This window comes from Vipera berus, assembly GCF_964194415.1.
Source record: "Vipera berus genome assembly, chromosome: 2".
NCBI lineage: Eukaryota > Metazoa > Chordata > Lepidosauria > Squamata > Viperidae > Vipera > Vipera berus.
In genome coordinates, this window is record NC_138203.1 from 276979948 (window position 1) to 277007197 (window position 27250).

The 27250-nt window shown below is 45.4% G+C and overlaps 3 protein-coding genes across 8 annotated transcripts in view; all 3 read right to left on the reverse strand.

The window, feature by feature from the left end:
* Window positions 1-5992, reverse strand: part of LOC308664079 (zinc finger protein 202-like) — a 38950-nt gene extending 32958 nt beyond the window's left edge. The window contains exons 1-6 of one of the 4 annotated variants that reach the window (XM_081321051.1): window positions 5961-5992; window positions 4592-5138; window positions 4244-4328; window positions 4057-4139; window positions 3220-3346; window positions 1102-2430 (exon numbers count right to left, since the gene is read on the reverse strand). In XM_081321051.1, the coding sequence (XP_081177177.1) occupies window positions 1382-2430; window positions 3220-3346; window positions 4057-4139; window positions 4244-4328; window positions 4592-5083 (1836 nt within the window). In that variant the 5' untranslated portion in view covers window positions 5084-5138; window positions 5961-5992 and the 3' untranslated portion in view covers window positions 1102-1381. Of the gene's footprint in view, window positions 1-1101; window positions 2431-3219; window positions 3347-4056; window positions 4140-4243; window positions 4329-4591; window positions 5139-5828; window positions 5933-5960 lie in introns of those variants that run through there. The other 3 variants (XM_081321052.1, XM_081321049.1, XM_081321050.1) reach the window with 3 other exon arrangements.
* A 3410-nt stretch (window positions 5993-9402) lies between these two features.
* LOC308664073 (uncharacterized protein) lies at window positions 9403-15043 on the reverse strand. Its single transcript, XM_081321033.1, has 6 exons — window positions 14914-15043; window positions 13548-14094; window positions 13200-13284; window positions 13013-13095; window positions 12175-12301; window positions 9403-11385 (listed from the first exon to the last, which is right to left on the reverse strand). Exons 2-6 carry the CDS (start codon window positions 14037-14039, stop codon window positions 9683-9685), a joined length of 2490 nt encoding a protein of 829 aa, XP_081177159.1. The 5' UTR covers window positions 14040-14094; window positions 14914-15043; the 3' UTR covers window positions 9403-9682.
* Window positions 15044-17659: 2616 nt separating this feature from the next.
* Window positions 17660-27242, reverse strand: LOC308664085 (zinc finger protein 215-like). 3 transcript variants are annotated; one of them, XM_081321065.1, is made up of 6 exons: window positions 24929-25079; window positions 22918-23464; window positions 22570-22654; window positions 22383-22465; window positions 21608-21734; window positions 17660-18054 (listed from the first exon to the last, which is right to left on the reverse strand). In XM_081321065.1, the coding sequence occupies exons 2-6, from the start codon at window positions 23407-23409 to the stop codon at window positions 18047-18049; spliced, it is 795 nt and encodes a 264-aa protein (XP_081177191.1). In that variant the 5' UTR covers window positions 23410-23464; window positions 24929-25079; the 3' UTR covers window positions 17660-18046. The 3 variants fall into 3 exon arrangements, with proteins under 3 accessions (XP_081177191.1, XP_081177190.1, XP_081177189.1); XM_081321064.1 differs by lacking the exons at window positions 17660-18054; window positions 24929-25079 and adding exons at window positions 18545-20818; window positions 27118-27242; XM_081321063.1 differs by lacking the exon at window positions 17660-18054 and adding an exon at window positions 18545-20818.
* Between the last annotated feature and the right edge of the window lie 8 nt (window positions 27243-27250).

Below are 27250 nucleotides of genomic sequence, written 5' to 3' on the forward strand. Positions count from 1 at the left end.
GAAGCCAATGCAGCTTGCGCAGGAGTGGTGTAACTTGGGAGTATCGAGATACTCCCATAAGCACCCACGCGGCTGCATTTTGCACCAGTTGAAGCCTCTGGATGCACTTCAAGGGCAGCCCCATGTAAACAGCATTGCAGTAATCCAGGCGAGAAGTGACAAGGGCATGAGTAACCCTGCATAGGGCATCTCGGTCCAAAAAGGGACGCAACTGGCGCACTAGGCGAACCTGTGCAAAGGCCCCCCTGGTCACAGCCATCAGATAATCTTCCAAATTAAGCCGTGAATCCAGGAGGACACCCAAGTTGCGGGCCCTTTCTGAGGGGGACAGAACCTCCCCCCCATCAAAAGAGATGGAACTTGTTGAACCATACGAGATGCCGGTATCCACAGCCACTCGGTCTTGGAGGGGTTCAGCCTGAGCCTGTTCCTTCCCATCCAGACCCGCACCGCCTCCAGGCACTGGGACATCATGTCAAGGGAATCACTGGGTTGGCTAGGGGTGGAGATGAACAACTGGGTATCATCCGCATATTGGTGATACCTCACCCCAAAGCCACGGATGATCACACCCAGCGGCTTCATATAGATGTTGAACAGGAGGGGGGAGAGAACCAACCCCTGAGGCACCCCACAAGTGAGGGGCCTCGGCGTAGATCTCTGTCCCCCTGCCAATACAAACTGCGAGCGGCCCAAGAGGTAGGAGGAGAACCGCCGTAAAACAGTGCCTCCCACTCCCAACCCCTCGAGCTGTCGCAGCAGGATACCATGGTTGATGGTATCAAAAGCCGCTGAGAGGTCAAGTAGGACCAGGACAGAGGAACAGCCCCTGTCCCGGGCCCGCCAGAGTTCATCCACCAGTGTGACCAATGCCGTTTCCGTGCTGTAGCCGGGTCTGAAACCGGACTGGTACAGGTCCAGATAGTCCGCTTCATCCAGGAATTGAGGGAGTTGATACACCACAACACTCTCGACAACCTTCGCTACAAAGCAAAGGTTGGAGACAGGACAGTAGTTATTCAACAAGGCCGGGTCCAGAACAGGCTTCTTGAGGAGGGGCCTCACCAAATGTGGGATTCAGAGACCAGTCAACGCAGGGTGTCCCAAATATGTCTGTCTGCCTACGCAGAGTTTATTGTATTTATACAGTTTAACAAGCAGGAAATAACGCACAGCAAAAGCATTGTTTATTGGTGTACGCCCCAGTCAATCTTAGAGAACATCCGAAACATCCAAGCCAGGGCAGAGTCTCTTTTATCTAGCTGGTTCTTTGCAGTCCTTGGCAAGGCTAATTGGAATGACCTCATAGTCATGTGGATAACAAGATACTGAGGCAGGCAATTTTCTGCGCATGGTCGTTTCATATCCTTGACCTCCATCTCTACAGCTTCTCTCCTGTGTGGATGCCCTTGTGGGAATTAAGATGACTGCTACAAGTAAAGGCCTTTCCACACTCCATGCACTGATATGGCTTCTCGCGTGTGTGGATCTTTTTATGAGAGGTGAGATCACAATTCCACCTAAAGCCCTTTCCACATTCCACACATTTATATGGCATCTCTCCTATGTGGATCCTCTTGTGGGAACTAAGATTACTGCTAAAATGAAAGGTCTTTCCACACTCCATGCATTGATATGGCTTCTCTCCGGTGTGGATCCTCTTGTGGGAACTAAGATTACTGCTAGAAGTAAAGGCCTTTCCACACTCCATGCATTGATATGGCTTCTCTCCTGTGTGGATCCTCTTGTGGGAACTAAGATGACTGCTACAAGTAAAGGCCTTTCCACACTCCATGCACTGAAATGGCTTCTTGCGTGTGTGGATCTTTTTATGAGAGGTGAGATCACAATTCCACCTAAAGCCCTTTCCACATTCCACACATTGATATGGCTTCTCTCCTGTGTGGATCCTCTTGTGGTTATTAAGAGTACTTCTACAAGTAAAGCTCTTTCCACATTCCACACATTGATATGGCTTCTCTCCTGTGTGGATCCTCTTGTGGGAACTAAGATTACTGCTACAATGAAAGGTCTTTCCACACTCCATGCATTGATATGGCTTCTCCCCGGTGTGGATCCTCTTGTGGGAACTAAGATTACTGCTACAAGTAAAGGCCTTTCCACACTCCATGCATTTATAAGGCCGTTCTCCTGTGTGATTCCTTTCATGAGTTCTAAGACAGTGATTATCACGGAAGATCTTTCCACATTCCTTGCAGGCATATCGTTTCTGTCTTGAACGTGTCTTTTTAAGGGAAATAAGATTAGCAGATTTATTAAAGCTCTTTCCAGACTCCATGCATTTAATTTGTGATGGCTTTGTTTCATTACTCTTTGGTTGCACTTGATCTGTAAAGCTATCTTTCCTCTCTCTCAGATGGATCGCTTGGCATTCCTCCTTGCAATTCTTATTCTCTTGCCCATTAAAGCCTTGAAAAAGAAAAATGAAAACTGTAGCAAGACTAGGGGAATGACCAAATCTTTTCTTTTGAAATTTAGCAAAATATATTTAGGCGGTTTTGCTGGCAGACATGAAGATTCTAAATTATGCTGTTACCAAAGACGTATTCCTAAGTGGGATCCCCCCAATTCTCATATATTAAAACTGGATGACCTCCGAATGAAAGTAAGCAAAACCTTGTCCTAACCTTTGACCAACCGTGTGTGTCAGCCTGTTCAATGACCTGGGACAATTCCAAGGGGCCACAAACTCCCCCAAGTGCTATTGACACTGTTATAATGCTGGGACAGCAATATACCCACCAGCTCCCCAACTTCAGTGAAAAACCTCATCTCCACTTCTCTTTCAGACAGAATCTTTGAAAGTCAATAAAATTTCTGGATGGCAAAAGCTCCCCCACCCTCAACTTGGAATGATGCCAAACTCAGAACACAAGTGGGCACATCTCAGTCAGTTTGGTCCAATGGTTAAGGCACCAGTCTAGAAACTGGGTGACTGGGAGTTCTAGTTCTGCCTTAAGCGCAAATGCTGGCTGGGTAACTTTGGGCCAGTCTCTCTCGGCTCAACCCATGACACAGCATTATTGTTTGGGTAAAAATAGGAAGGAGGAGGAGGAGTACTGGGTGTGTCTACTACCCTGAGCAAAAAGTAACAAAGGCGGTATATATATAAAAAGTGATATTTTCCTATCACAAATAACATCTAAGCCCCCCAGACATTCCTTCTCTACATTTCTGAGCACAGATGGGGGTTCTTACCCAGAGAAACCAGATTCCTGGAATTCTCCAGCATGACTTCCCCATGGAGTGCTTTTTGGTCAGGATCCAGCTGAGACCACTCCTCTTCGGAGAAATACACGGCCACGTCCTCCAAAGACACAACATCCTGGACAGGGAAACAAGTTTCCCAATTAGCAGATAATCCCAAGAATAATGTGACAGTTTTCTTTCACCAATTAAGCAGAGAGATCCTATGAACAAAACAGGCATCTTTCTGCAGAATTCAGAATGAGATCTCACAGCTTTTGACTGACGGCACAACTGAAGCACATTGGATCAAATTGGAAGTATTTGGGTATTTGGCACGCCTTTCAGTGTAGCCAACTAAAACAGTTGTGTTTTTTTTTGCTCAATTGGTAGTTGGGTATTAAACCCACAACTTCTCACTGGCTCCAATTCTTCCTAGAGTGGGCAGAAGGAAATACAGGGGAAATCCATCTGATTTTTTGCCTATGGACTGCTTTATCAACTGAGGGAACAAATTCTTCCCCCCAACTCCACACCTTCGTTGGAGTGTTGGGAGAGCTTGTAATGGTATTTGAGAATGACCCTAGGAGATAGAAAAGAAGATCTCTGGTCAAGACAACATGTGGACAATGAAATCTGAGCCTGAAGCAGGAGGGCAGAGAAAATTTATCAGAAGGGACAGTTAAGTTAAGCCAAGTGTGAATTTTTAATGACATGATCTAAAATTTGTCTTGCTTGGAAAGAGCAACATTATACATTAGAAACAGCAACATTACACATTGAATATTATACAGAATAAAATTAAACCCATCCAAGGTTCATGGACCTTTCTGATATTTCTCTTCCTACCTGAGGCAGAGGTTCAGCCACTCTTTCAGCTCCACCACAAAGAGAAGGTGGTTCTAAAAACACTAAGGACAGCTTTCTATTATCTGTGAGATAGAAAACAGCGGAAGCAGAGAGATTTCACTCAAGATGAACAAAACAATCACCTGGATGTCCAAACCTCACATCACATGAAAAGAACTTCGGTTACCTAGTGTGGTGTCCTGACTTTCACCTTTCTGGAAGCTCTCCTTGAATAACAGCTCCTGGGAGGATTTGGATGAATCTTTCCACTTCTGGACAAGACGTGACACGAGAAAGAAGGGAAGAGTACAGAGACACAAATGAATTATCAGGATTGAACACGCAACCTAGCAGACCCCAATGTCCATAGATTAAGCTGAAAAGTGAGAGAGGAAGAATTGCCCCAAATGCATCCTCTGGAAGAAGAATACAACAATGGGTCTTAGGAGTTCATAATCCCAGAAAATTCTACCAGAGACACATTGACAAATTCAGAAAGATTCTCTTTGGAACTGACATAATTACATTCTCACACCTGCAACTCTCCTTGCATCTTCTCAGATTCCTGGCTCAGCAAGAAGCCTTCGGCCAGGGCCACCGCCTGGGAACTGGTTTCCACTCCACACTCTCGCACCCATTTCTCCATCTCTGGGGGAAGGACAGCCAGGAATTGCTCCAGGAGCACCAGGTCCAGCATCTGGGCCTTTGTGTGTCTTTCTGGCTGCAGCCACTGACAGCAAAGGCAGTGAAGATGACTGCAAACATCTCGGGGTCCCCTCCCCTCTTGGAACTGCACTATTCTGAAGTGACAGCCTTGGCCATCTGAACTGTTGGCTTCCTCTTCTTGGCTCTTCTGCGCAGGACTTGCCCCATTCTTCCCACAGCTCCAAGGCAGAGCAGCTGCAGGACCTTTTCCAACTCCTGAATCTGCTGGGCTTTCTCCCTCCATGTAATCCAGCACCAAAATGGACTGATCTCCCCAGCTCTTCCTAATCACAAGGGGTCTGTCCAAATCTCCTAATGCCATTCAGGCCTCTTCCCTCACAAGAGACTTCAGTGTCCAGCGGAACCAGTTTACGTATCTGAAAAGCAAAACACAGGAGGTTGCAACAGGGTGGCAAATTTGAATACTGGGCATCCTCCTCCATAAATAAACAAATCAACAAAAGAAATTCTTATGAACCCACCAATGTCTGGGAAGACGGGGTGAGAATCTTATTACACAGACTCATTTATGATTGGGGAAAGGTCTTAGCACTCTTCTCTTGCTCAACTTCTATCAAGGAATCAAAATATCAGATCAATACATTTAAAATATGTTTTGGGTTTCCGTTTCTGGAAACAGATTATTTATATCAAATCGTTTTTGTTCCTGCCTAGAAAGTACTACCTTTTGCACAATCCAAATTATAAACGTCTCCAGGCAGAAGAAAATTCATGTGAGTGCCTATCTAAATCGATTTAGCAAGGAGGTTAATCAACATTTGAATTTCTAGTAAAACCTAAGGCAGCAGAACCCCATTAACCTCGTCGTAGCCCAAACCCCTGGGTCAGGGGAAGGCAACCTCGGCTCTTTTATGGCTCATAGCTGGCTCAGGAATTCTGGGAGTTGAAGTCCTTGAGTCCTAAAAGAGCCGAGGTTCCCTTCCCCTGTCCTGGGCGAACTCCAGAAGCCAGAATTAACAAACCACCATCCAATGCACCGGCAGAGCCACCAACGGATAGTGAGGCAAGGAGGGAAACGAGGAAACCGAGTTCCAGTCCTTACACACCTCGCACTCAACTCTTGACACGTGGAACTGTAGCCTTGTGTACAACCCAACAAGAGGAACTCAATGAAGCTTTGCATACTCCACGCCCGCCTCCAGCATCAGAGGAAAGCCCCCTCCTCCCCCTCCACTCACTCTGAGTCACGTCTGGATCGCCCCCCGTGCGGGGATTCCTCACGGCCTCTTGGCCCGCTGGCTCAGCCTAAGGGACGCAGCGAAGGGGAGCAGAACCGGACACGGCAGAAAAAGCAGAGGCGCTCCCAGCCTTTCCGGCAAGTACGAATCTGCCTTCTGATGGCGGAAGAGCCAGGCGCATGCTCAGTTCCCTCCGGAAGGGGACTGCCCGTCCTTTCCAACCGCTGCCGAGGGAGACCCCTGGTGGACTCTCTGCGCTATGCCAGGGGATCCTGCAAGGGCGCCGAAGGGGGCCAGGGATGATGGGCGTGGGATTGGGTCTCTCTAACCTCTTGCCTTTCTAAATATGATAGTGTCATCTGTACAGATTGCAGTTTTAGAGCTTCCTCTTATTAATTTCTGGGAACTGCGTGTGATTTGTGAACACTGAGGAAACCTTTGTTGAAGATCAAAAGTCATTTTCCTCAAGAGTTGCCTCAGAAATTAGCAAAACACTTAGTGCACCTCAGGAGATCTCCTCCTCCTCCTGTGTTTAAGGTGATTCAGGCAGGCCATGAATGGGAAACCCTCCCTTTTCCCTCATGTTCAGAATTCTGGGAGCTGAAACTCGAGTCAGGCTTTATTCTCCACTCACTTGGGATGACCAGCATTCCTTGATCGGTGGCTTGAAATCAGCCTCTCCTCATTCATTCCCTCCCCAATAAAAGAGAAAATGGTATGGGGTTCTTGCTTGTCTTAGGGATGAAGCCTTTTCCTGCACTTTCTTTGAGCGAGAAGTGGCTCTGATGCTGAGAAAAAGATGCGTTTCTGCCTGGTTTTCAGCCTTTTGCCTGTGAGGTAAATGTGAAAACCACTAGACCACAAAAAACTGTAGGCATGGGCAGGGATAGGCAACCTTGGCTCTTTTATGACTCATGGACTTCAACTGCCAGAATTCCTGAGCCAGCATGGCTCAGCTTGGAAATTCTCCCTTTCCCCTCAGCATGGCTGGCTCCCGAATTCTGGGAGTTTATTTATTTTATTTTTATTTTAATCCCATTTATATCCCGCCCTTCTCCGAAGACTCAGGGTGTCTTACAATCTAAGCACAAATCAATGTGCTTAGCAATAGCCTTCATTCTATGTACATGCCTGCTTATTAGGGCTTTCACCCCCCCCAAGAGGCATTATTACAAAGTCAGCTTAATTACCCCCAACAATCTGGGTCTTCATTTGATCTACCTCGGAAGGATGGAAGGCTGAGTCAACCTTGAGCCTGGTTGAAGTCCACGGGTCATAAAAGAGGCAAGGTTGTCCACCCCTGGGCATGGGCAACTATAAATCAGCATGGCCTTATCGCTTGCCGGCCACCTCAGTCTGGAGATTACAGCATTGTGTTAATGAGATGTTGTTCCTTATTCTTGGTGCCCTTCCAGAGCTCAGCTGGTAGAGTGAAGGACGGGGGAAGCACAATTTCAACCACTCTCAGACTGTTGGTTCAGTCCTGGCTGTTGAGAGAGTTTTTTTGACCAAATATCGCCACTGCAACATTTGGTGGGGAGGGGCAAAATATAATGTGTTATGTAACCCAATAAGATGAAACTCTGCTAGGATATATAAATGATCTAAAATAGTGGCCACCCACAGTGGAATGGGGCCATCTTGAGCTATCACAAAGGTGAGCTGGATAAGCAAGATAGCGCAGGACTGGTCCCTGATGTTTTCCTTTGAAAAAGCCACATCCTCACATTTACATCCTCCTGAACAGCTAAACCATTGGGAAGGTCCTAGGTTCAGAGGGTTGGGTTAGCCATCTTTCAAAATGTTGCTTCTGCGATGTTTTCTCCCAAAACTGCATTGTGAGAAAGTCTGTATTTAGGATTAGATTTATTAAATTTATATGCCGCCCTTCTCCCTAAGGACTCACGGTGGCTCACAACAAAAATTTAAGAAACATGAAATACAAAATTTTAAAAAAGAATTAAACAATAAATAGAATAAATACATGACAATTTAACTCAGTAAAAGCCAAATTTAAAAAACATATTCAGTCCAGACCTGCTTGTTGGAATAACCAAGTCTTCAGGTCACGGCGGAAGGACCGAAGGTCAGGGGCCGTCCGCAGCTCCGGAGGCAGTTCATTCCAGAGGATCGGTGCGCCACAGAGAAGGCTCTCCCCCTGGGGTTCACCAGACGGCATTGCCTAGCCGACGGCACCCTGAGGAGGCTGACTCTGTGGGAGAGAACCGGGCGATAGGAGGTTGATAATGGCAGCAGGTGGTCTCGCAGGTACCCCGGGCCTAAGCCATGTAGGGCTTTAAAGGTGATTATCAGCACCTTGAATCGCACCTGGAGGGTAACCGGAAGCCAATGCAGCTTGCGCAGGAGTGGTGTAACATGGGAGTATCGAGATACTCCCATAAGCACCCACGCGGCTGCATTTTGCAGCAGTTGAAGCCTCTGGATGCACTTCAAGGGCAGCCCCATGTAAACAGCATTGCAGTAATCCAGGCGAGAAGTGACGAGGGCATGAGTAACCCTGCATAGGGCATCTCGGTCGAAAAAGGGGCGCAACTGGCACACTAGGCGAACCTGTGCAAAGGCCCCCCTGGTCACAGCCATCAGATAATCTTCCAAATTAAGCCGTGAATCCAGGAGGACACCCAAGTTGCGGGCCCTTTCTGAGGGGGACAGAACCTCCCCCCCCATCAAGAGAGATGGAACCTGTTGGACAGTACGAGATGCCGATATCCACAGCCACTCGGTCTTGGAGGGGTTCAGCCTGAGCCTGTTCCTTCCCATCCAGACCCGCACCGCCTCCAGGCACCGGGACATCACGTCAAGGGAATCACAGGGTTGGCTAAGGGTGGAGATGAACAACTGGGTATCATCCGCATATTGGTGATACCTCACCCCAAAGCCACGGATGATCTCACCCAGCGGCTTCATATAGATGTTGAACAGGAGGGGGGAGAGAACCAACCCCTGAGGCACCCCACAAGTGAGGGGCCTCGGCGTAGATCTCTGTCCCCCTGCCAATACAAACTGCGAGCGGCCCAAGAGGTAGGAGGAGAACCGCCGTAAAACAGTGCCTCCCACTCCCAACCCCTCGAGCTGTCGCAGCAGGATACCATGGTTGATGGTATCAAAAGCCACTGAGAGGTCAAGTAGGACCAGAACAGAGGAACAACCCGTCCCGGGCCCGCCAGAGTTCATCCACCAGTGTGACCAATGCCGTTTCCGTGCTGTAGCCGGGTCTGAAACCGGACTGGTACAGGTCCAGATAGTCCGCTTCATCCAGGAATTGAGGGAGTTGATACACCACAACACTCTCGACAACCTTCGCTACAAAGCAAAGGTTGGAGACAGGACAGTAGTTATTCAACAAGGCCGGGTCCAGAGCAGGCTTCTTGAGGAGGGGCCTCACCAAATGTGGGATTCAGAGACCAGTCAACGCAGGGTGTCCCAAATATGTCTGTCTGCCTAAGCAGAGTTTATTGTATTTATACAGTTTAACAAGCAGGAAATAACGCACAGCAAAAGCGTTGTTTATTGGTGTACACCCCAGTCAATCTTAGAGAACATCCGAAACATCCAAGCCAGGGCAGAGTCTCTTTTATCTAGCTGGTTCTTTGCAGTCCTTGGCAAGGCTAATTGGAATGACCTCATAGTCATGTGGATAACTAGATACTGAGGCAGGCAATTTTCTGCGCATGGTCGTTTCATATCCTTGACCTCCATCTCTACAGCTTCTCTCCTGTGTGGATGCCCTTGTGGGAATTAAGATGACTGCTACAAGTAAAGGCCTTTCCACACTCCATGCACTGATATGGCTTCTCGCGTGTGTGGATCTTTTTATGAGAGGTGAGATCACAATTCCACCTAAAGCCCTTTCCACATTCCACACATTTATATGGCATCTCTCCTATGTGGATCCTCTTGTGGGAACTAAGATTACTGCTAAAATGAAAGGTCTTTCCACACTCCATGCATTGATATGGCTTCTCTCCTGTGTGGATCCTCTTGTGGGAACTAAGATTACCGCTAGAAGTAAAGGCCTTTCCACACTCCATGCATTGATATAGCTTCTCTCCTGTGTGGATCCTCTTGTGGGAACTAAGATGACTGCTACAAGTAAAGGCCTTTCCACACTCCATGCACTGATATGGCTTCTTGCGTGTGTGGATCTTTTTATGAGAGGTGAGATCACAATTCCACCTAAAGCCCTTTCCACATTCCACACATTGATATGGCTTCTCTCCTGTGTGGATCCTCTTGTGGGAACTAAGATTACTGTTACAATGAAAGGTCTTTCCACACTCCATGCATTGATATGGCTTATCTCCTGTGTGGATTCTCTTGTGGTTATTAAGAGTACTTCTACAAGTAAAGCTCTTTCCACATTCCACACATTGATATGGCTTCTCTCCTGTGTGGATCATGTTGTGGGCATTAAGATTACTGCTACTATGAAAGGTCTTTCCACACTTCTCTCCTGTGTGGATCCTCTTGTGGGAACTAAGATTACTGCTAAAATGAAAGGTCTTTCCACACTCCATGCATTGATATGGCTTCTCTCCTGTGTGGATCCTCTTGTGGGAACTAAGATTACTGCTAAAAGTAAAGGCCTTTCCACACTCCATGCATTGATATGGCTTCTCTCCTGTGTGGATCCTCTTGTGGGAACTAAGATGACTGCTACAAGTAAAGGCCTTTCCACACTCCATGCATTGGTATGGCTTCTCTCCTGTGTGGATCCTCTTGTGGTTATTAAGAATACCACTACAAGTAAAGGTCTTTCCACACTCCAAGCACTGATATGGTTTCTCTCCTGTGTGGACCCTCTTGTGGGAATTAAGATGACTGCTATAACCAAAGGTCTTTCCACACTCCATGCATTGATATGGCTTATCTCCTGTGTGGATTCTCTTGTGGTTATTAAGAGTACTTCTACAAGTAAAGCTCTTTCCACATTCCACACATTGATATGGCTTCTCTCCTGTGTGGATCATGTTGTGGGCATTAAGATTACTGCTACTATGAAAGGTCTTTCCACACTCCATGCATTGGTATGGCTTCTCTCCTGTGTGGATCCTCTTGTGGTTATTAAGAATACCACTACAAGTAAAGGTCTTTCCACACTCCATGCATTTATAAGGCCGTTCTCCTGTGTGATTCCTTTCATGAGTTCTAAGACAGTGATTATCACGGAAGATCTTTCCACATTCCTTGCAGGCATATCGTTTCTCTTTTGAACGTGTCTTTTTAAGGGAAATAAGATTAGCAGATTTATTAAAGCTCTTTCCAGACTCCATGCATTTAATTTGTGATGGCTTTGTTTCATTACTCTTTGGTTGCACTTGATCTGTAAAGCTATCTTTCCTCTCTCTCAGATGGATCGCTTGGCATTCCTCCTTGCAATTCTTATTCTCTTGCCCATTAAAGCCTTGAAAAAGAAAAATGAAAACTGTAGCAAGACTAGGGGAATGACCAAATCTTTTCTTTTGAAATTTAGCAAAATATATTTAGGCGGTTTTGCTGGCAGACATGAAGATTCTAAATTATGCTGTTACCAAAGACGTATTCCTAAGTGGGATCCCCCCAATTCTCATATATCAAAACTGGATGACCTCCGAATGAAAGTAAGCAAAACCTTGTCCTAAACTTTGACCAACCGTGTGTGTCAGCCTGTTCAATGACCTGGGACAATTCCAAGGGGCCACAAACTCCCCCAAGTGCTATTGACACTGTTATAATGCTGGGACAGCAATATACCCACCAGCTCCCCAACTTCAGTGAAAAACCTCATCTCCACTTCTCTTTCAGACAGAATCTTTGAAAGTCAATAAAATTTCTGGATGGCAAAAGCTCCCCCACCCTCAACTTGGAATGATGCCAAACTCAGAACACAAGTGGGCACATCTCAGTCAGTTTGGTCCAATGGTTAAGGCACCAGTCTAGAAACTGGGTGACTGGGAGTTCTAGTTCTGCCTTAAGCGCAAATGCTGGCTGGGTAACTTTGGGCCAGTCTCTCTCGGCTCAACCCATGACACAGCATTATTGTTTGGGTAAAAATAGGAAGGAGGAGGAGGAGTACTGGGTGTGTCTACTACCCTGAGCAAAAAGTAACAAAGGCGGTATATATATAAAAAGTGATATTTTCCTATCACAAATAACATCTAAGCCCCCCAGACATTCCTTCTCTACATTTCTGAGCACAGATGGGGGTTCTTACCCAGAGAAACCAGATTCCTGGAATTCTCCAGCATGACTTCCCCATGGAGTGCTTTTTGGTCAGGATCCAGCTGAGACCACTCCTCTTCGGAGAAATACACGGCCACGTCCTCCAAAGACACAACATCCTGGACAGGGAAACAAGTTTCCCAATTAGCAGATAATCCCAAGAATAATGTGACAGTTTTCTTTCACCAATTAAGCAGAGAGATCCTATGAACAAAACAGGCATCTTTCTGCAGAATTCAGAATGAGATCTCACAGCTTTTGACTGACGGCACAACTGAAGCACATTGGATCAAATTGGAAGTATTTGGGTATTTGGCACGCCTTTCAGTGTAGCCAACTAAAACAGTTGTGTTTTTTTTTTGCTCAATTGGTAGTTGGGTATTAAACCCACAACTTCTCACTGGCTCCAATTCTTCCTAGAGTGGGCAGAAGGAAATACAGGGGAAATCCATCTGATTTTTTGCCTATGGACTGCTTTATCAACTGAGGGAACAAATTCTTCCCCCCAACTCCACACCTTCGTTGGAGTGTTGGGAGAGCTTGTAATGGTATTTGAGAATGACCCTGGGAGATAGAAAAGAAGATCTCTGGTCAAGACAACATGTGGACAATGAAATCTGAGCCTGAAGCAGGAGGGCAGAGAAAATTTATCAGAAGGGACAGTTAAGTTAAGCCAAGTGTGAATTTTTAATGACATGATCTAAAAATTGTCTTGCTTGGAAAGAGCAACATTATACATTAGAAACAGCAACATTACACATTGAATATTATACAGAATAAAATTAAACCCATCCAAGGTTCATGGACCTTTCTGATATTTCTCTTCCTACCTGAGGCAGAGGTTCAGCCACTCTTTCAGCTCCACCACAAAGAGAAGGTGGTTCTAAAAACACTAAGGACAGCTTTCTATTATCTGTGAGATAGAAAACAGCGGAAGCAGAGAGATTTCACTCAAGATGAACAAAACAATCACCTGGATGTCCAAACCTCACATCACATGAAAAGAACTTCGGTTACCTAGTGTGGTGTCCTGACTTTGACCTTTCTGGAAGCTCTCCCTGAACAACAGCTCCTGGGAGGATTTGGATGAATCTTTCCACTTCTGGACAAGACGTGACACGAGAAAGAAGGGAAGAGTACAGAGACAGAAATGAATTATCAGGATTGAACACGCAACCTAGCAGACCCCAATGTCCATAGATTAAGCTGAAAAGTGAGAATCCAAGAATTGCCCCAAATGCATCCTCTGGAAGAAGAATACAACAATGGGTCTTAGGAGTTCATAATCCCAGAAAATTCTACCAGAGACACATTGACAAATTCAGAAAGATTCTCTTTGGAACTGACATAATTACATTCTCACACCTGCAACTCTCCTTGCATCTTCTCAGATTCCTGGCTCAGCAAGAAGCCTTCGGCCAGGGCCACCGCCTGGGAACTGGTTTCCACTCCACACTCTCGCACCCATTTCTCCATCTCTGGGGGAAGGACAGCCAGGAATTGCTCCAGGAGCACCAGGTCCAGCATCTGGGCCTTTGTGTGTCTTTCTGGCTGCAGCCACTGACAGCAAAGGCAGTGAAGATGACTGCAAACATCTCGGGGTCCCCTCCCCTCTTGGAACTGCACTATTCTGAAGTGACAGCCTTGGCCATCTGAACTGTTGGCTTCCTCTTCTTGGCTCTTCTGCCCAGGACTTGCCCCATTCTTCCCACAGCTCCAAGGCAGAGCAGCTGCAGGACCTTTTCCAACTCCTGAATCTGCTGGGCTTTCTCCCTCCATGTAATCCAGCACCAAAATGGACTGATCTCCCCAGCTCTTCCTAATCACAAGGGGTCTGTCCAAATCTCCTAATGCCATTCAGGCCTCTTCCCTCACAAGAGACTTCAGTGTCCAGCGGAACCAGTTTACGTATCTGAAAAGCAAAACACAGGAGGTTGCAACAGGGTGGCAAATTTGAATACTGGGCATCCTCCTCCATAAATAAACAAATCAACAAAAGAAATTCTTATGAACCCACCAATGTCTGGGAAGACGGGGTGAGAATCTTATTACACAGACTCATTTATGATTGGGGAAAGGTCTTAGCACTCTTCTCTTGCTCAACTTCTATCAAGGAATCAAAATATCAGATCAATACATTTAAAATATGTTTTGGGTTTCCGTTTCTGTTAACAGATTATTTATATCAAATCGTTTTTGTTCCTGCCTAGAAAGTACTACCTTTTGCACAATCCAAATTATAAACGTCTCCAGGCAGAAGAAAATTCACCTGAGTGCCTATCTAAATCGATTTAGCAAGGAGGTTAATCAACATTTGAATTTCTAGTAAAACATAAGGCAGCAGAACCCCATTAACCTCGTGGCCCAAACCCCTGGGTCAGGGGAAGGCAACCTCGGCTCTTTTATGGCTCATAGCTGGCTCAGGAATTCTGGGAGTTGAAGTCCTTGAGTCCTAAAAGAGCCGAGGTTCCCTTCCCCTGTCCTGGGTGAACTCCAGAAGCCAGAATTAACAAACCACCATCCAATGCACCGACAGAGCCACCAACGGATAGTGAGGAAAGGAGGGAAACGAGGAAACCGAGTTCCAGTCCTTACAACCCTCGCACTCAACTCTTGACACGTGGAACTGCAGCCTTGCGTACAACCCAACCAGAGGAACTCAATGAAGCTTTGCATACTCCACGCCCGCCTCCAGCATCAGAGGAAAGCCCCCTCCTCCCCCTCCACTCACTCTGAGTCACGTCTGGATCGCCCCCCGTGCGGGGATTCCTCACGGCCTCTTGGCCCGCTGGCTCAGCCTAAGGGCCGCAGCGAAGGGGAGCAGAATCGGACACGGGAGAAAAAGCAGAGGCGCTTCCAGCCTTTTCGGCACCTAAAAATCTGCCTTCTGATGGCGGAAGAGTCAGGCGCATGCTCAGTTCCCTCCGGAAGGCGACTGCCCATCCCTTCCAACAGCTGCCGAGGGAGACCCCTAGTGGACGCTCTGCGCTATGCCAGGGGATCCTGCAAGGGCGCCGAAGGGGGCCAGGGATGATGGGCGTGGAATTGGGTCTCTCTAACGTCTTGCCTTTCTGAATATGATGGTGTCATCTATACAGATTGCAGTTTTAGAGCTTCATCTTCTTAATTTATGGGAACTATGTGTGATTTGTAAACACTGAGGAAATCTTTGTTGAAGCTCAAAAGTCGTTTTCCTCAAGAGCAGCCTTAGTTGCTGTGCATGCACCTCAAATGATCAGGAAAGGCCCTATAGCCATGGTGGCGAGCCTATGGCACAGGTGGCATGCAGGGCCATCTCTGTGGGCACGCGCGCCCTCACCCCAGTCCTAGGCTTTCAGCTGGGTTTTATAAAACCTTTTTGCTTTAGGCCTCGGCCGACGTGTGCAAAAAAAAAAAGGTTCATTCAATCAATTTCAACTTCTCGCGGGGGAAAAAAAAGATCTCGCAAAGTTGGAATTGATTGAACTTTTTAGTTCCACCCAGTCTGCTGTTACCACTGCGGCCACGCCCATCCAATGGGCCACGCCCACCTGGTACCCAATGATACAGAAGTGGGTTTTGGGTTGTAGTTTGGGTACTCGGTCTCTAAAAGGTTCACCGTCACTGCCCTCTCTACTTGGGACCCAGCTTCTTACGTGGTTGCCTCAACTTTTAAGTATTTGGTAGATAAACATACTTTATCCCCAATTTTGAATTCCCTCTGGAGGGCTCTCCTCCGCCTGGTTCTTTTCCATCTCTGGCTTTATTCAGTGCTTTTGCAACATCTCCCCAAGCGGATATTAGGGTGTCCATCAGTTCAGCTAGTGTTGCTGAAGGAGAGCATCAGTACAAACAGCTGAGACCAGAATCATCCTTTCTTAGATGAATTTTGTTTTGCTGTGGATATAAACTCTTAAAGGATTTTTATTAAGACTGATGGAATACAAAGGCAGTAATAATAAACCTTTATTGTCAAAGTACAACATGTGTACATTGAGATTAGCTGGTAGAGGTCAGCAGTAGCTGGTCCTTTTCTCCCAGGAAACGGGGTGGGGGGTGGGGGTGGGGAGGCAGAGGGGATGGCTTCACACAAGTGGCCACCTTTGATACTTGTGAACCTTTGCTTTAGAGGAGTTGAGGATTTGATGATCTCAGCAAGAGGAGGTAAAAAAATGACTGATGGAAAACTATTTTTTTGCCCTTTACATGGGGTTTCTTTGAAAAGTATCCAGAAGCTTCAATTGGTTCAAATGCTGTGGCCTGCATGGTTTTGTTTGGGCCAAGGTGGGCACATGTGCCGTCTGCTGGAGCTGTATTGGCTGCTTATTTGCTTCTGTGTCCAATATTGCGTACTGGTTGTCACCTTTAGAGCCCTACATGACTTTGGACCAGGTTATTTGAAGGACATTCTTCTCCCAGTTACATCTACCCCACCTACCAGAAAGGGTAGGCAAGGAATTCTGTGGGTCCCCTCTCCTAAGGAGGTACATCTAGTGGGACCAAGAGGAAGGACCTTCTCTGTGGTGTCTCCCTCCCTGTGGAACATCATCCCTGCAGAAATATGATGGGGCACCCACTTTTGCACTCTTTCACAAGATCCTGAAGACCTGGTTTTGACAATGAGCCTGGGAAGCCCACAGTGGGATGGAACTCATCAATTAGCTTATTTGATTAACTGAAATTGTTGGGCGGGGTATTGCTTTTTATTGTTTACTATTTGTTTCCTTCTTGTCTTGCTGTAAAGCATTGTGAAGCACTATTAGTGCGATTGTTATTGGTATTGCCATTAACAATGGGCAGTATAATTAGTATAAAGATGGTGGTGGTTGTAAAGAAGCAAGTGATTTCTCCTCTTGCAGATGGAACCTTGGGGACAAAGAGTGGTTATCTTCTCCTGCTTAGTCATTTCACCTCTTCCTACTGACCCCTACAGCATGGGAAGTAGGCTTCAAAATGCTATGGACATACCCGTCAGATTTTTTTTTTAGGCAGCCAACATCGTGGCAATCGGAGAGATGTCAATCTCAATTTCTTCAAGAACAATGAAAAGGTCCTTCTCCCTTCCACAGCTGTAGTTAGGAATATTAGCCTCCATGGCCGACAGCAGGTCCAGCACAACATCTCAAGTCTTTAATTGCCATGGTAACTGTAACCCAGGTGGATGTTGGGAAGGAGTTGGAGTTCCTAGTTGATATATTGGACGGCCAAAAGAAAGCAGATGACTTTCCAATAGCAGGTGGAGTCTCTTCTGGAGAAGAGAAAGATATGGATAAGATGCATGATAGGAACTGTTGTGTAGTGGGTTCTGGCCAGCAGGAAGTACGCCAGGCCGATGAGTACAGCATAACAACTCTGTATTAGGTGGAAGTGCCCATACTGGGGAATAGGGGTTACCTGCACTCCTTATATACCTGGCCAGGTACTCAACCATCCAATCAGATTGAACCTCTTTCCCGCCGAAACTGATTCCCGCCAAAACAGTTACAGTTCAACGCCTCCTGGTGGTGACTCTTATCCAAGTGCTTTAAGGTGTTCCTTTAAGCCTAATACAGAAGAGGAACAACATGCATTCTTTCTTCATTTAGTCCATATAACATATTTCATGTTACTCTGTATGGTAATCCTTCAGGTTCAAGGAAGACACACTAACGTGAAGTTCATCTATGGATACGGAGGTGGCTCTGCAGTCCCAATCTGTAGGTCCAGACCTTAGCACAATGGGGCACTGAAAGTACATGTTGTAGTAGCTGTGGGTGTTTTTCTGTGATGTTGTGCATAGTTTTCTATCAGTTTTTGTTGGCACCTGCCTTCAAGGCTGGTGGAGGTTCATAGCATAGGGCTTGCCAGAAGTTCTGTCAGGAGCTGCAGCTTCCAGTTCTATTAAATTAAATTCCTAAATTTAGAATAAAAAAAGTAATATTTTTTTACGTGTATAATGAGCCATAACAGTTTTAGCTGACTGAAGTGTGTGGGCTCCTGCCTGAGGGAATCTACATTATGATTGGTTGCTAGATGTAAAGGGGGAGTTTCCCTTTTCCCGCCCTTTAATCTTCTGTCTGCTTTGTGTGCTGTTCTGAGATTTACCTGATGATTGTAGTGATGTGCCTAACTTATTTGATGTAAATCTAGATGTTATATTTATTTATATAAAACTACGTTTCAGCGCCTCTGATTTCATTTGCTGAGCAAACTGGCTGAGCAATTCCCTGACAGTAGCACAGCTAGGAAAGGGAGGTTGGCCCAGATACCTGGGCCAATATCAGAACAGAAATATTGAGCGACAGCAAGAGGTATCATATAACCTCTAACAAAATTGTGTTTTTGCCTAAACAATATTGTTGTTAGTTGCAAAGTCATTTTATATAGATTTTCTTTATACGAAGTTGATGTTGTCAATTTATAATTTCTTTGCCATTTTTCTAGTTCTGTATTGTAACCAAAGTTTTTCGCCCACCTTGTCAGTTTCTTTGTTTGCTTTCCATCTCCAAAATTAACAAAAAATTATACATTTTCTTAATTAGTTTCTCATCAGAGGTTAACAATATCTTATCAAATACAGTTAGTTCTTTATAAAACCCATAGTTTCACATCTTTTTCATATCTACAGTATTTTGCATTTGTAGCCGTGCCCACCATGACAGGTTAATACCCTGATTTTCCAGTTCTTGTTTCGATTTTAATGTCCCATCAGTATTTAGAATATCTCTATATGTCCAATTTCTTTTTCAAAGTCTACCAAATTTGGATGTGAGAAAGTTCCATCATTGATAGCCACCCTGGAATTTTCACATATATTTTAGTTTTAATTTTTTCCCATACTGTTCTCAAAGCATTTCTAATATAGTGATTTTGGAAATTTATTTTTGCCGTACCACAAAAAAGCGTGCCACCCCAATTGTAAGTCATGTCCCTCCAAATATTTATTCCTGAGAGGAATAAAACTTTATCCATTCTTTCAACCATGTTAATACAGATGCTTGATAGTACAAAGCCCACACAGGTAGCCCAAAACCTCCATTTTCCTTAGCATCTTGCAACGTTTTCATCTCTATTCTAGCTTTCTTTCCTTGCCAAACAAACTTCAAAATTAATGAATTTAAATCTTGGAAGAATTTTTTTTCAAGTTTTATCAGAATTGTTTGAAATAAAAATAAAATCTTTGGCTATATATTCATTTTAACTGTAGTAATTCTATTAATACATTAATCTGCTCAGCTTGTAAGCCTCCCTGAGTCTTCAGAGAAGGGCGGGATATAAATGGAATTAAAATAAAAAATAAAATAAATCTATGTCGCCTGTATGGGTCCATTTATGACGAATGAGACCCTAGTTCTGACTAAAGCCCTTTCCACACTCCATGCACTGATATGGCCTCTCTCCTGTGTGCATCCTCTTGTGGGAATTAAGAGTACCACTAGAATTAAAGGCCTTTCCACAATCCATGCACTGATATGGGTTGTCACCTGCATGGGTCCATTTATGACGAATGAGACCCGAGTTCTGACTAAAGCCCTTTCCTCACTCCGCCCACTGATATGGCTTCTCTCCTGTGTGGATCCTCTTGTGGGAATTAAGATGACTGGTATAAGTAAAGGTCTTTCCACACTCCATGCACTGATATGGCCTCTCTCCTGTGTGGATCCTCTTGTGGGAATTAAGATTACTGCTAGAATTAAAGGCCTTTCCACACTCCATGCACTGATATGGCTTGTCGCCTGTATGGGTCCATTTATGACGAATGAGACCCCAGTTCTGACTAAAGCTCTTTCCACACTCCGTGCACTGATATGGCTTCTCTCCTGTGTGGATCCTCTTGTGGTTATCAAGATTACCGCTAAAAGCAAAGGCCTTTCCACACTCCATGCACTGATATGGCTTGTCGCCTGTATGGGTCCTTTTATGAGAACTGAGACCCCAGTTCTGACTAAAGCCCTTTCCACACTCCATGCACTGATATGGCTTCTCTACTGTGTGGATCCTCTTGTGGTTATTAAGAGTACTTCTACAAGTAAAGCTCTTTCCACATTCCACACATTTATATGGCTTCTTTCCTGTGTGCATCCACTTGTGGGACTTAAGACTACTGCTATAAGAAAAGCTCTTTCCACACTCCATGCACTGATATGGCTTCTCCCCTGTGTGGATCCTCTTGTGGTTATTAAGAGTGCCGCTATAACTAAAGGACTTTCCACACTCCTTGCACTGATGTGGTTTCTCTCCTGTGTGGACCCTCTTGTGGGATTTAAGTTGACTGACATAACCAAAGGTCTTTCCACACTCCATGCATTTATAAGGCCGTTCTCCTGTGTGATTCCTTTCATGAGTTCTGAGACAGTGATTATCACGGAAGATCATTCCACTTTCCTTGCAGGCATATCGTTTCTCTTCTGAATGTGTCTTTTTATGGGAAATAAGATTAGCAGATTTATTAAAGCTCTTTCCAGACTCCATGCATTTATAAGGTTCTTCTTCCGTATCGGTGCTTGTAGGGTTAGGAAGCAAACTGACCGGAGGAAAGCCTTCTTCAACTCCACTTTGTGATGGCTTTGTTTCATTACTCTTTGGTTGCACTTGATCTGTAAAGTTCTCTTTTCTCTCTCTCAGATGGATCGCTTGACATTCCTCCTTGCAATTCTTATTCTCTTGCCCATTAAAGCCTTGAAAAAGAAAAATTAAAACGGTAGCAAGACTACGTAAATGACCAAATCTTTTTTTTTTAAAATTTAGGAAAATATATTTAGGCAGTTCTGCTGGCAAACATGAAGATTCTAAGCCATGCTGTTACCAAAGACGTATTTCTAAGTGGGATCCCTCCAATTCTCATATATCAAAACTGGATGACCTCAGAATGAAAGTAAGCAAAACCTTGTCCTAAACTTTGACCAACCATGTGTGTCAGCCTGTTTAATGACCTGGGACAATTCCATGGGGCCACAAACTCCCCCAAGTGCTACTGGACACTGTTATAATGCTGGGACAGCAACATACCCACCAACTCCCCAACCTCAGTGAAAAACCTCATCTCCACTTCTCTTTCAGACAGAATCTTTGAAAGTCAATAAAATTTCTGGATGGCAAAAGCTCCCCCACCCTCAACTTGGAATGATGCTAAACTCAGAACACAAGTGGGCACACCTCAGTCAGTTTGGTCCAATGGTTAAGGCACCAGACTAGAAACTGGGTGACTGGGAGTTCTAGTTCTGCCTTAAGCGCAAATGCTGGCTGGGTAACTTTGGGCCAGTCTCTCTCGGCTCAACCCATGACACAGCATTATTGTTTGGGGGAAAATAGGAAGGAGGAGGAGGAGTACTGGGTGTGTCTACTGCCGTGAGCAAAAAATAACAAAGGCGGGATATAAATAAAGTGATATTTTCCAATCAAAAATAACATCTAAGCCCCCCACCCATTCCTTCTGTACATTTCTGAGCACAGGTAGGGGTTCTTACCCGGAGAAACCAGATTCCTGGAATTCTCCAGCATGACTTCCCCATGGAGTGCTTTTTGGTCAGGATCCAGCTGAGACCACTCCTCTTCGGAGAAATACACGGCCATGTCCTCCAAAGACACAACATCCTGGACAAGGAAACAAGTTTCCCAATTAGCAGATAATCCCAAGAATAATCTGAGAGTTTTCTTTCACAAATTAAGCAGAGGAATCCTATGAACACAACGGGCATCTTTCTGCAGAATTCAGAATGAGATCTCACAGCTTTTGGCTGATGGCACAACTGAAGCACATTGGATCAAGTTGGAAGTATTTGGCATGCCTTTCAGTGTAGCCAACTAAAACAGTTTTTTTGGTCACTTGGTAGTTGGGTATTAAACCCACTACTTCTCACTGGCTTCAATTCTTCCTAGAGTGGGCAGAAGAAAATACAGGGGAAATCCATCTGCTTTTTGTCCATAGACTGCTTCATCAACCGAGGGGACAAACTCTTCCCTCCCACTCCACACCTTCGTGGGAGTGTTGGGAGAGCTTGTAATGGTATGTGAGAATGACCCTGGGAGATAGCAAAGAAGCAGGAGGGCAGAGAAAATTTATCAGAAGGGACAGTTAAGTTAAGCCAAGTGTGAATTTTCAATGATATGATCTAAAATTTGTCTTGCTTAGGAAGAGCAACATTATACATTAGAAACAGCAATATTACACAGTGAATATTATACAGAATAAAATGAAACCCATCCAAGGTTCATGGACCTTTCCGATATTTCTCCTCCTACCTGAGGCAGAGGTTCAGCCACTCTTTCAGCTCCACCACAAAGAGAAGGTGGTTCTAAAAACACTAAGAACATCTTTCTATTATCTGTGAGATAGAAAACAGCGGAAGCAGAGAGATTTCACTCAAGATGAACAAAACTATCACCTGGATGTCCAAATCTCACATCACATGAAAAGAACTTCGGTTACCTAGTGTGGTGTCCTGACTTTCACCTTTCTGGAAGCTCTTCCTGAATAACAGCTCCTGGGAGGATTTGGATGAATCTTTCCACTTCTGGACAAGACGTGACACGAGAAAGAAGGGAAGAGTACAGAGACACAAATGAATTATCAGGATTGAACACGCAACCTAACAGACCCCAATGTCCATAGATTAAGCTGAAAAGTGAGAGAGGAAGAATTGCCCCAAATGCATCCTCTGGAAGAAGAATAGAACAATGGGTCTTAGGAGATCATAATCCCAGAAAATTCTACCAGAGACACATTGACAAATTCAGAGAGATTCTCCTTGGAACTGACATAATTACATTCTCACACCTGCAACTCTTCTTGAATTTTTTCTTCTTTCTGACTCAGCAAGAAGCCTTCGGCCAGGGCCACTGCCTGGGAACTGGTTTCCACTCCACACTCCCACACCCATTTCTCCATCTCTGGGGGAAGGACAGCCAGGAACTGCTCCAGGAGCACCAGGTCCAGCATCTGGGCCTTTGTGTGTCGTTCTGGCTGCAGCCACTGACAGCAAAGGCGGTGAAGCTGACTGCAAACATCTCGGGGACCCCTCCCCTCCTGGAACTGCACTTTTCTGAAGTGACAGCATTGGACCTCTGAACTGTTGGCTTCCTCTTCTTGGCTCTTCTGCCCAGGAATTGCCCCATTCTTCCCAAAGCTCCAAGGCAGAGCAGCTGCAGGGCCTTTTCCAACTCCTGAATCTGCTGGGCTTTGTCCCTCCATGTAATCCATCACCAAAATGGCCTGATCTCCCCAGGTCTTCCTAATCACAAGGGGTCTGTCCAAATCTCCTAATGCCATTCAGGCCTCTTCCCTCACAAGACACTTCAGTCTCCAGTGGAACCAGCTTAGGTATCTGAAAGGCAAAACACAGGGGTTTGCAACAAGGTGACAAATTTGAATAGTTAGACACAAAAATAGTCACAAATTGAAATTCACTCTGTTTGTGTTACAAATAGAAAAGAAGTTTATTAGACTTCACAACAAAGTCTAAAAAGTAACGGTTTGCAAAGTGTGGGATTCAGGAAGGCAAACAATGTAGCCAAACACTGAACCACACCCCAAATTCCAAAATCCCATATTATACATCCTATCGCGACGCCCCATTCCCTCCCCCATGGCCCCATTAGCTTAGGCTTTTGAGGTTACAATCTATCAAAAGCGCCTAAACAGAATACATTATCTCTGCCCCTGTTTGCTTACATTATACTAATAAGATCCCTCCCCTACTATCCTGTTTCTAGGGAAGAGATGTCTCCCATGTTCTACACCTGGGGGGGGAGGGGTGGTACCAGGCACCAGAAGGTACTTAAAAACAATTCCTAGATGGTGACTCACACTGGGCCCCATGATAACTCCTGTTCTCCCCCTCCCTCCATCTGAGGCTTGTATTTTCCCCCATATTCTCAAAGCATCTACTCAAGCAATTGATTATAAAATGATTATTATAAAATATAAAATAGGATTACATGATAATACTAAAAGCATATATATTTTTATTTTAAAAGTTCCTCACTACTTCCAGTTATTTTCCACAATACTGAGCATCCTTCTCCATAAATAAACAAATCAACAAAAGAAATTCTTATGAAGCCACCAATGTCTGGGAAGAGGTGGGTGGGAGGGGAATCTTACTAGACAGACTCATTTATGTTTGGGAAAAGTTCTTAGCACACTTCTCTTCTTGCTCAACTTCTATCAAGGAATCAAAATACCAAGTAAATACATTTAAAATATGTTTTGGGTTTCTGTTTCTGGAAACAGATTATTTATATCAAATCGTTTCTATTGCTGCCTAGAAAGAACTACCCTTTGCACAATCCAAATTATAAATGTCTCCAGGCAGAAGAAAATTCACGTGAGTGCCTATCTAAATCGATTTAGCAAGGAGGTTAATCAACATTTGAATTTCTAGTAAAACCTAAGGCAGCAGAACCCCATTAACCTCGTGGTCCAAACCCCTGGGTCAGGGGAAGGCAACCTCGGCTCTTTTATGGCTCATAGCTGGCTCAGGAATTCTGGGAGTTGAAGTCCTTGAGTCCTAAAAGAGCCGAGGTTCCCTTCCCCTGTCCTGGGTGAACTCCAGAAGCCAGAATTAACAAACCACCATCCAATGCACCGGCAGAGCCACCAACGGATAGTGAGGCAAGGAGGGAAACGAGGAAACCGAGTTCCAGTCCTTACAACCCTCGCACTCAACTCTTGACACGTGGAACTGCAGCCTTGTGTACAACCCAACAAGAGGAACTCAATGAAGCTTTGCATACTCCACGCCCGCCTCCAGCATCAGAGGAAAGCCCCCTCCTCCCCCTCCACTCACTCTGAGTCACGTCTGGATCGCCCCCCGTGCGGGGATTCCTCACGGCCTCTTGGCCCGCTGGCTCAGCCTAAGGGCCGCAGCGAAGGGGAGCAGAATCGGACACGGCAGAAAAAGCAGAGGCGCTTCCAGCCTTTCCGGCAAGTACGAATCTGCCTTCTGATGGCGGAAGAGCCAGGCGCATGCTCAGTTCCCTCCGGAAGGGGACTGCCCGTCCTTTCCAACCGCTGCCGAGGGAGACCCCTGGTGGACGCTCTGCGCTATGCCAGGGGATCCTGCAAGGGCGCCGAAGGGGGCCGGGGATGATGGGCGTGGAATTGGGTCTCTCTAACCTCTTGCCTTTCTAAATATGATGGTGTCATCTATACAGATTGCAGTTTTAGAGCTTCCTCTTATTAATTTCTGGGAACTGCGTGTGATTTGTGAACACTGAGGAAACCTTTGTTGAAGATCAAAAGTCATTTTCCTCAAGAGTTGCCTCAGAAATTAGCAAAACACTTAGTGCACCTCAGGAGATCTCCTCCTCCTCCTGTGTTTAAGAGGATTCAGGCAGGCCATGAATGGGAAACCCTCCCTTTTCCCTCATGTTTAGAATTCTGGGAGGCGAAACTCAAGTCAGGCTTTATTCTCCACTCACTTGGGATGACCAGCCTTCCTTGATCGGTGGCTTGAAATCAGCCTCCCCTCATTCATTCCCTCCCCAATAAAAGAGAAAATGGTATGGGGTTCTTGCTTGTCTTAGGGATGAAGCCTTTTCCTGCCCTTTCTCTGAGCGAGAAGTGGCTCTGATGCTGAGAAAAAGATGCGTTTCTGCCTGGTTTTGAGCCTTTTGCCTTTGAGGCAAATGTGAAAATCACTAGACCACAAAAAACGATAGGCATTTTAAGGGTAAACAACCTTGGCTCTTTTATGACTTGTGGACTGCCTTTCCCCTCAGCATGGCTGGCTCAGGAATTCTGGGAGTTGAAGCCCACAAGTCATAAAAGAGCCAAGGTTGCCCACCCCTGGGCATGGGCAACTATAAATCAGCATGGCCTTATCGCTTGCTGGGCACCTCAGTCTGGTGATTACAGCATTGTGTTAATGAGATGTTGTTCCTTATTCTTGGTGCCCTTCCAGAGCTCAGCTGGTAGAGTGAAGGATGGGGGAAGCACAATTTCAAACACTCTCAGACTGTTGGTTCAGTCCTGGCTGTTGAGAGGGGTTTTTTGACCAAATATCGCCACTGCAACATGTGGGGGGAGGGGCAAAATATAACGTGTATAACCCAATAAGATGAAACTCTGCTAGGATATATAAACCGGACTGGTACAGGTCCAGATAGTCCGCTTCATCCAGGAATTGAGGGAGTTGATACACCACAACACTCTCGACAACCTTCGCTACAAAGCAAAGGTTGGAGACAGGACAGTAGTTATTCAACAAGGCCGGGTCCAGAGCAGGCTTCTTGAGGAGGGGCCTCACCACCGCCTCTTTTAAGGCAGAGGGGAAGACACCCTCCATCAAAGAAGCATTGACAACTGCCTGGAGCCACATTATAATAATGTGGAGATCTGTAATAATATGTATTTGTTTGAAATGGAAATATTGTAACTCGGATACCACGCTGCTTCTTAAATATATTATTGTAAATATTGGAAAACTAATAAAATATTATAAAAAAAAACCCATCTGAACATCAACTGGAACAAAGGGACCAGGCCCGTCAGCAATTTCTTCTACATTCCCCCCCCCACTTTTGCTAATTGTTCCTCTAAAATTTGCCTCATGGGGGTATACAATGGCTGTGAAGAAGCAGAAGAATTAACCTCTTCATGAGGAGCTGAAGGTTCAATTAAAAGTAACTTCGGAGGAAAAAAAATTATTTGATCATAATTAGGTGGAGGTTTTGTGGTCAATTGTTGTCCTGCCAAAGCATCAGAGCCAATTTTTTCCACTGCTTGACGGCATTGAAACCATAGATGTAATATCTGAACTGGAGCCCGGGGTTCAAGATGTAAAGTATGCCCTATCTTTACCCAGTCCTGTAAACGGAGTGTCCCGTGCTCCGGATACCAAGGACAGTGTTTCCCTATCTCTCCTACGAGCTTCTTTATCTCTGCCACAGGTGCTTCAAGCCCTGACTTTTGTAGCAGGAAAGTTAGTTCCTCTACATGCTGTTGCTGCTGAGATAGATTGCAACCCATACTTACCTCTGAGGGGTCCCGTAGGAGGAAGGTACCTTTGGGGTCTATTCCAGACGAAGGTAAATATGTTGAAAGTTGCTCCCCTGGAGGGAGGTCCTATTCCAAATCTCTTTTTGTTTGTTTTTAAAGATTTATGGTC

Coding starts and splice junctions, on each gene's coding strand:
- LOC308664085 (XM_081321064.1), bottom strand. CDS start 23,409: ATGGCATTAGGAGATTTGGACAGACCCCTTGTGATTAGGAAGACCTGG. Junction 22,466..22,569: donor AAGTCAGGACACCACACTAG/GTAACCGAAGTT, acceptor TCTATCTCACAG/ATAATAGAAAGATGTTCTTA. Junction 20,819..21,607: donor CAGGAATCTGGTTTCTCCGG/GTAAGAACCCCT, acceptor TTCTTTTTCAAG/GCTTTAATGGGCAAGAGAAT.
- LOC308664073 (XM_081321033.1), bottom strand. CDS start 14,039: ATGGCATTAGGAGATTTGGACAGACCCCTTGTGATTAGGAAGAGCTGG. Junction 13,285..13,547: donor AGATGCAAGGAGAGTTGCAG/GTGTGAGAATGT, acceptor CGTCTTGTCCAG/AAGTGGAAAGATTCATCCAA. Junction 13,096..13,199: donor AAGTCAGGACACCACACTAG/GTAACCGAAGTT, acceptor TCTATCTCACAG/ATAATAGAAAGCTGTCCTTA.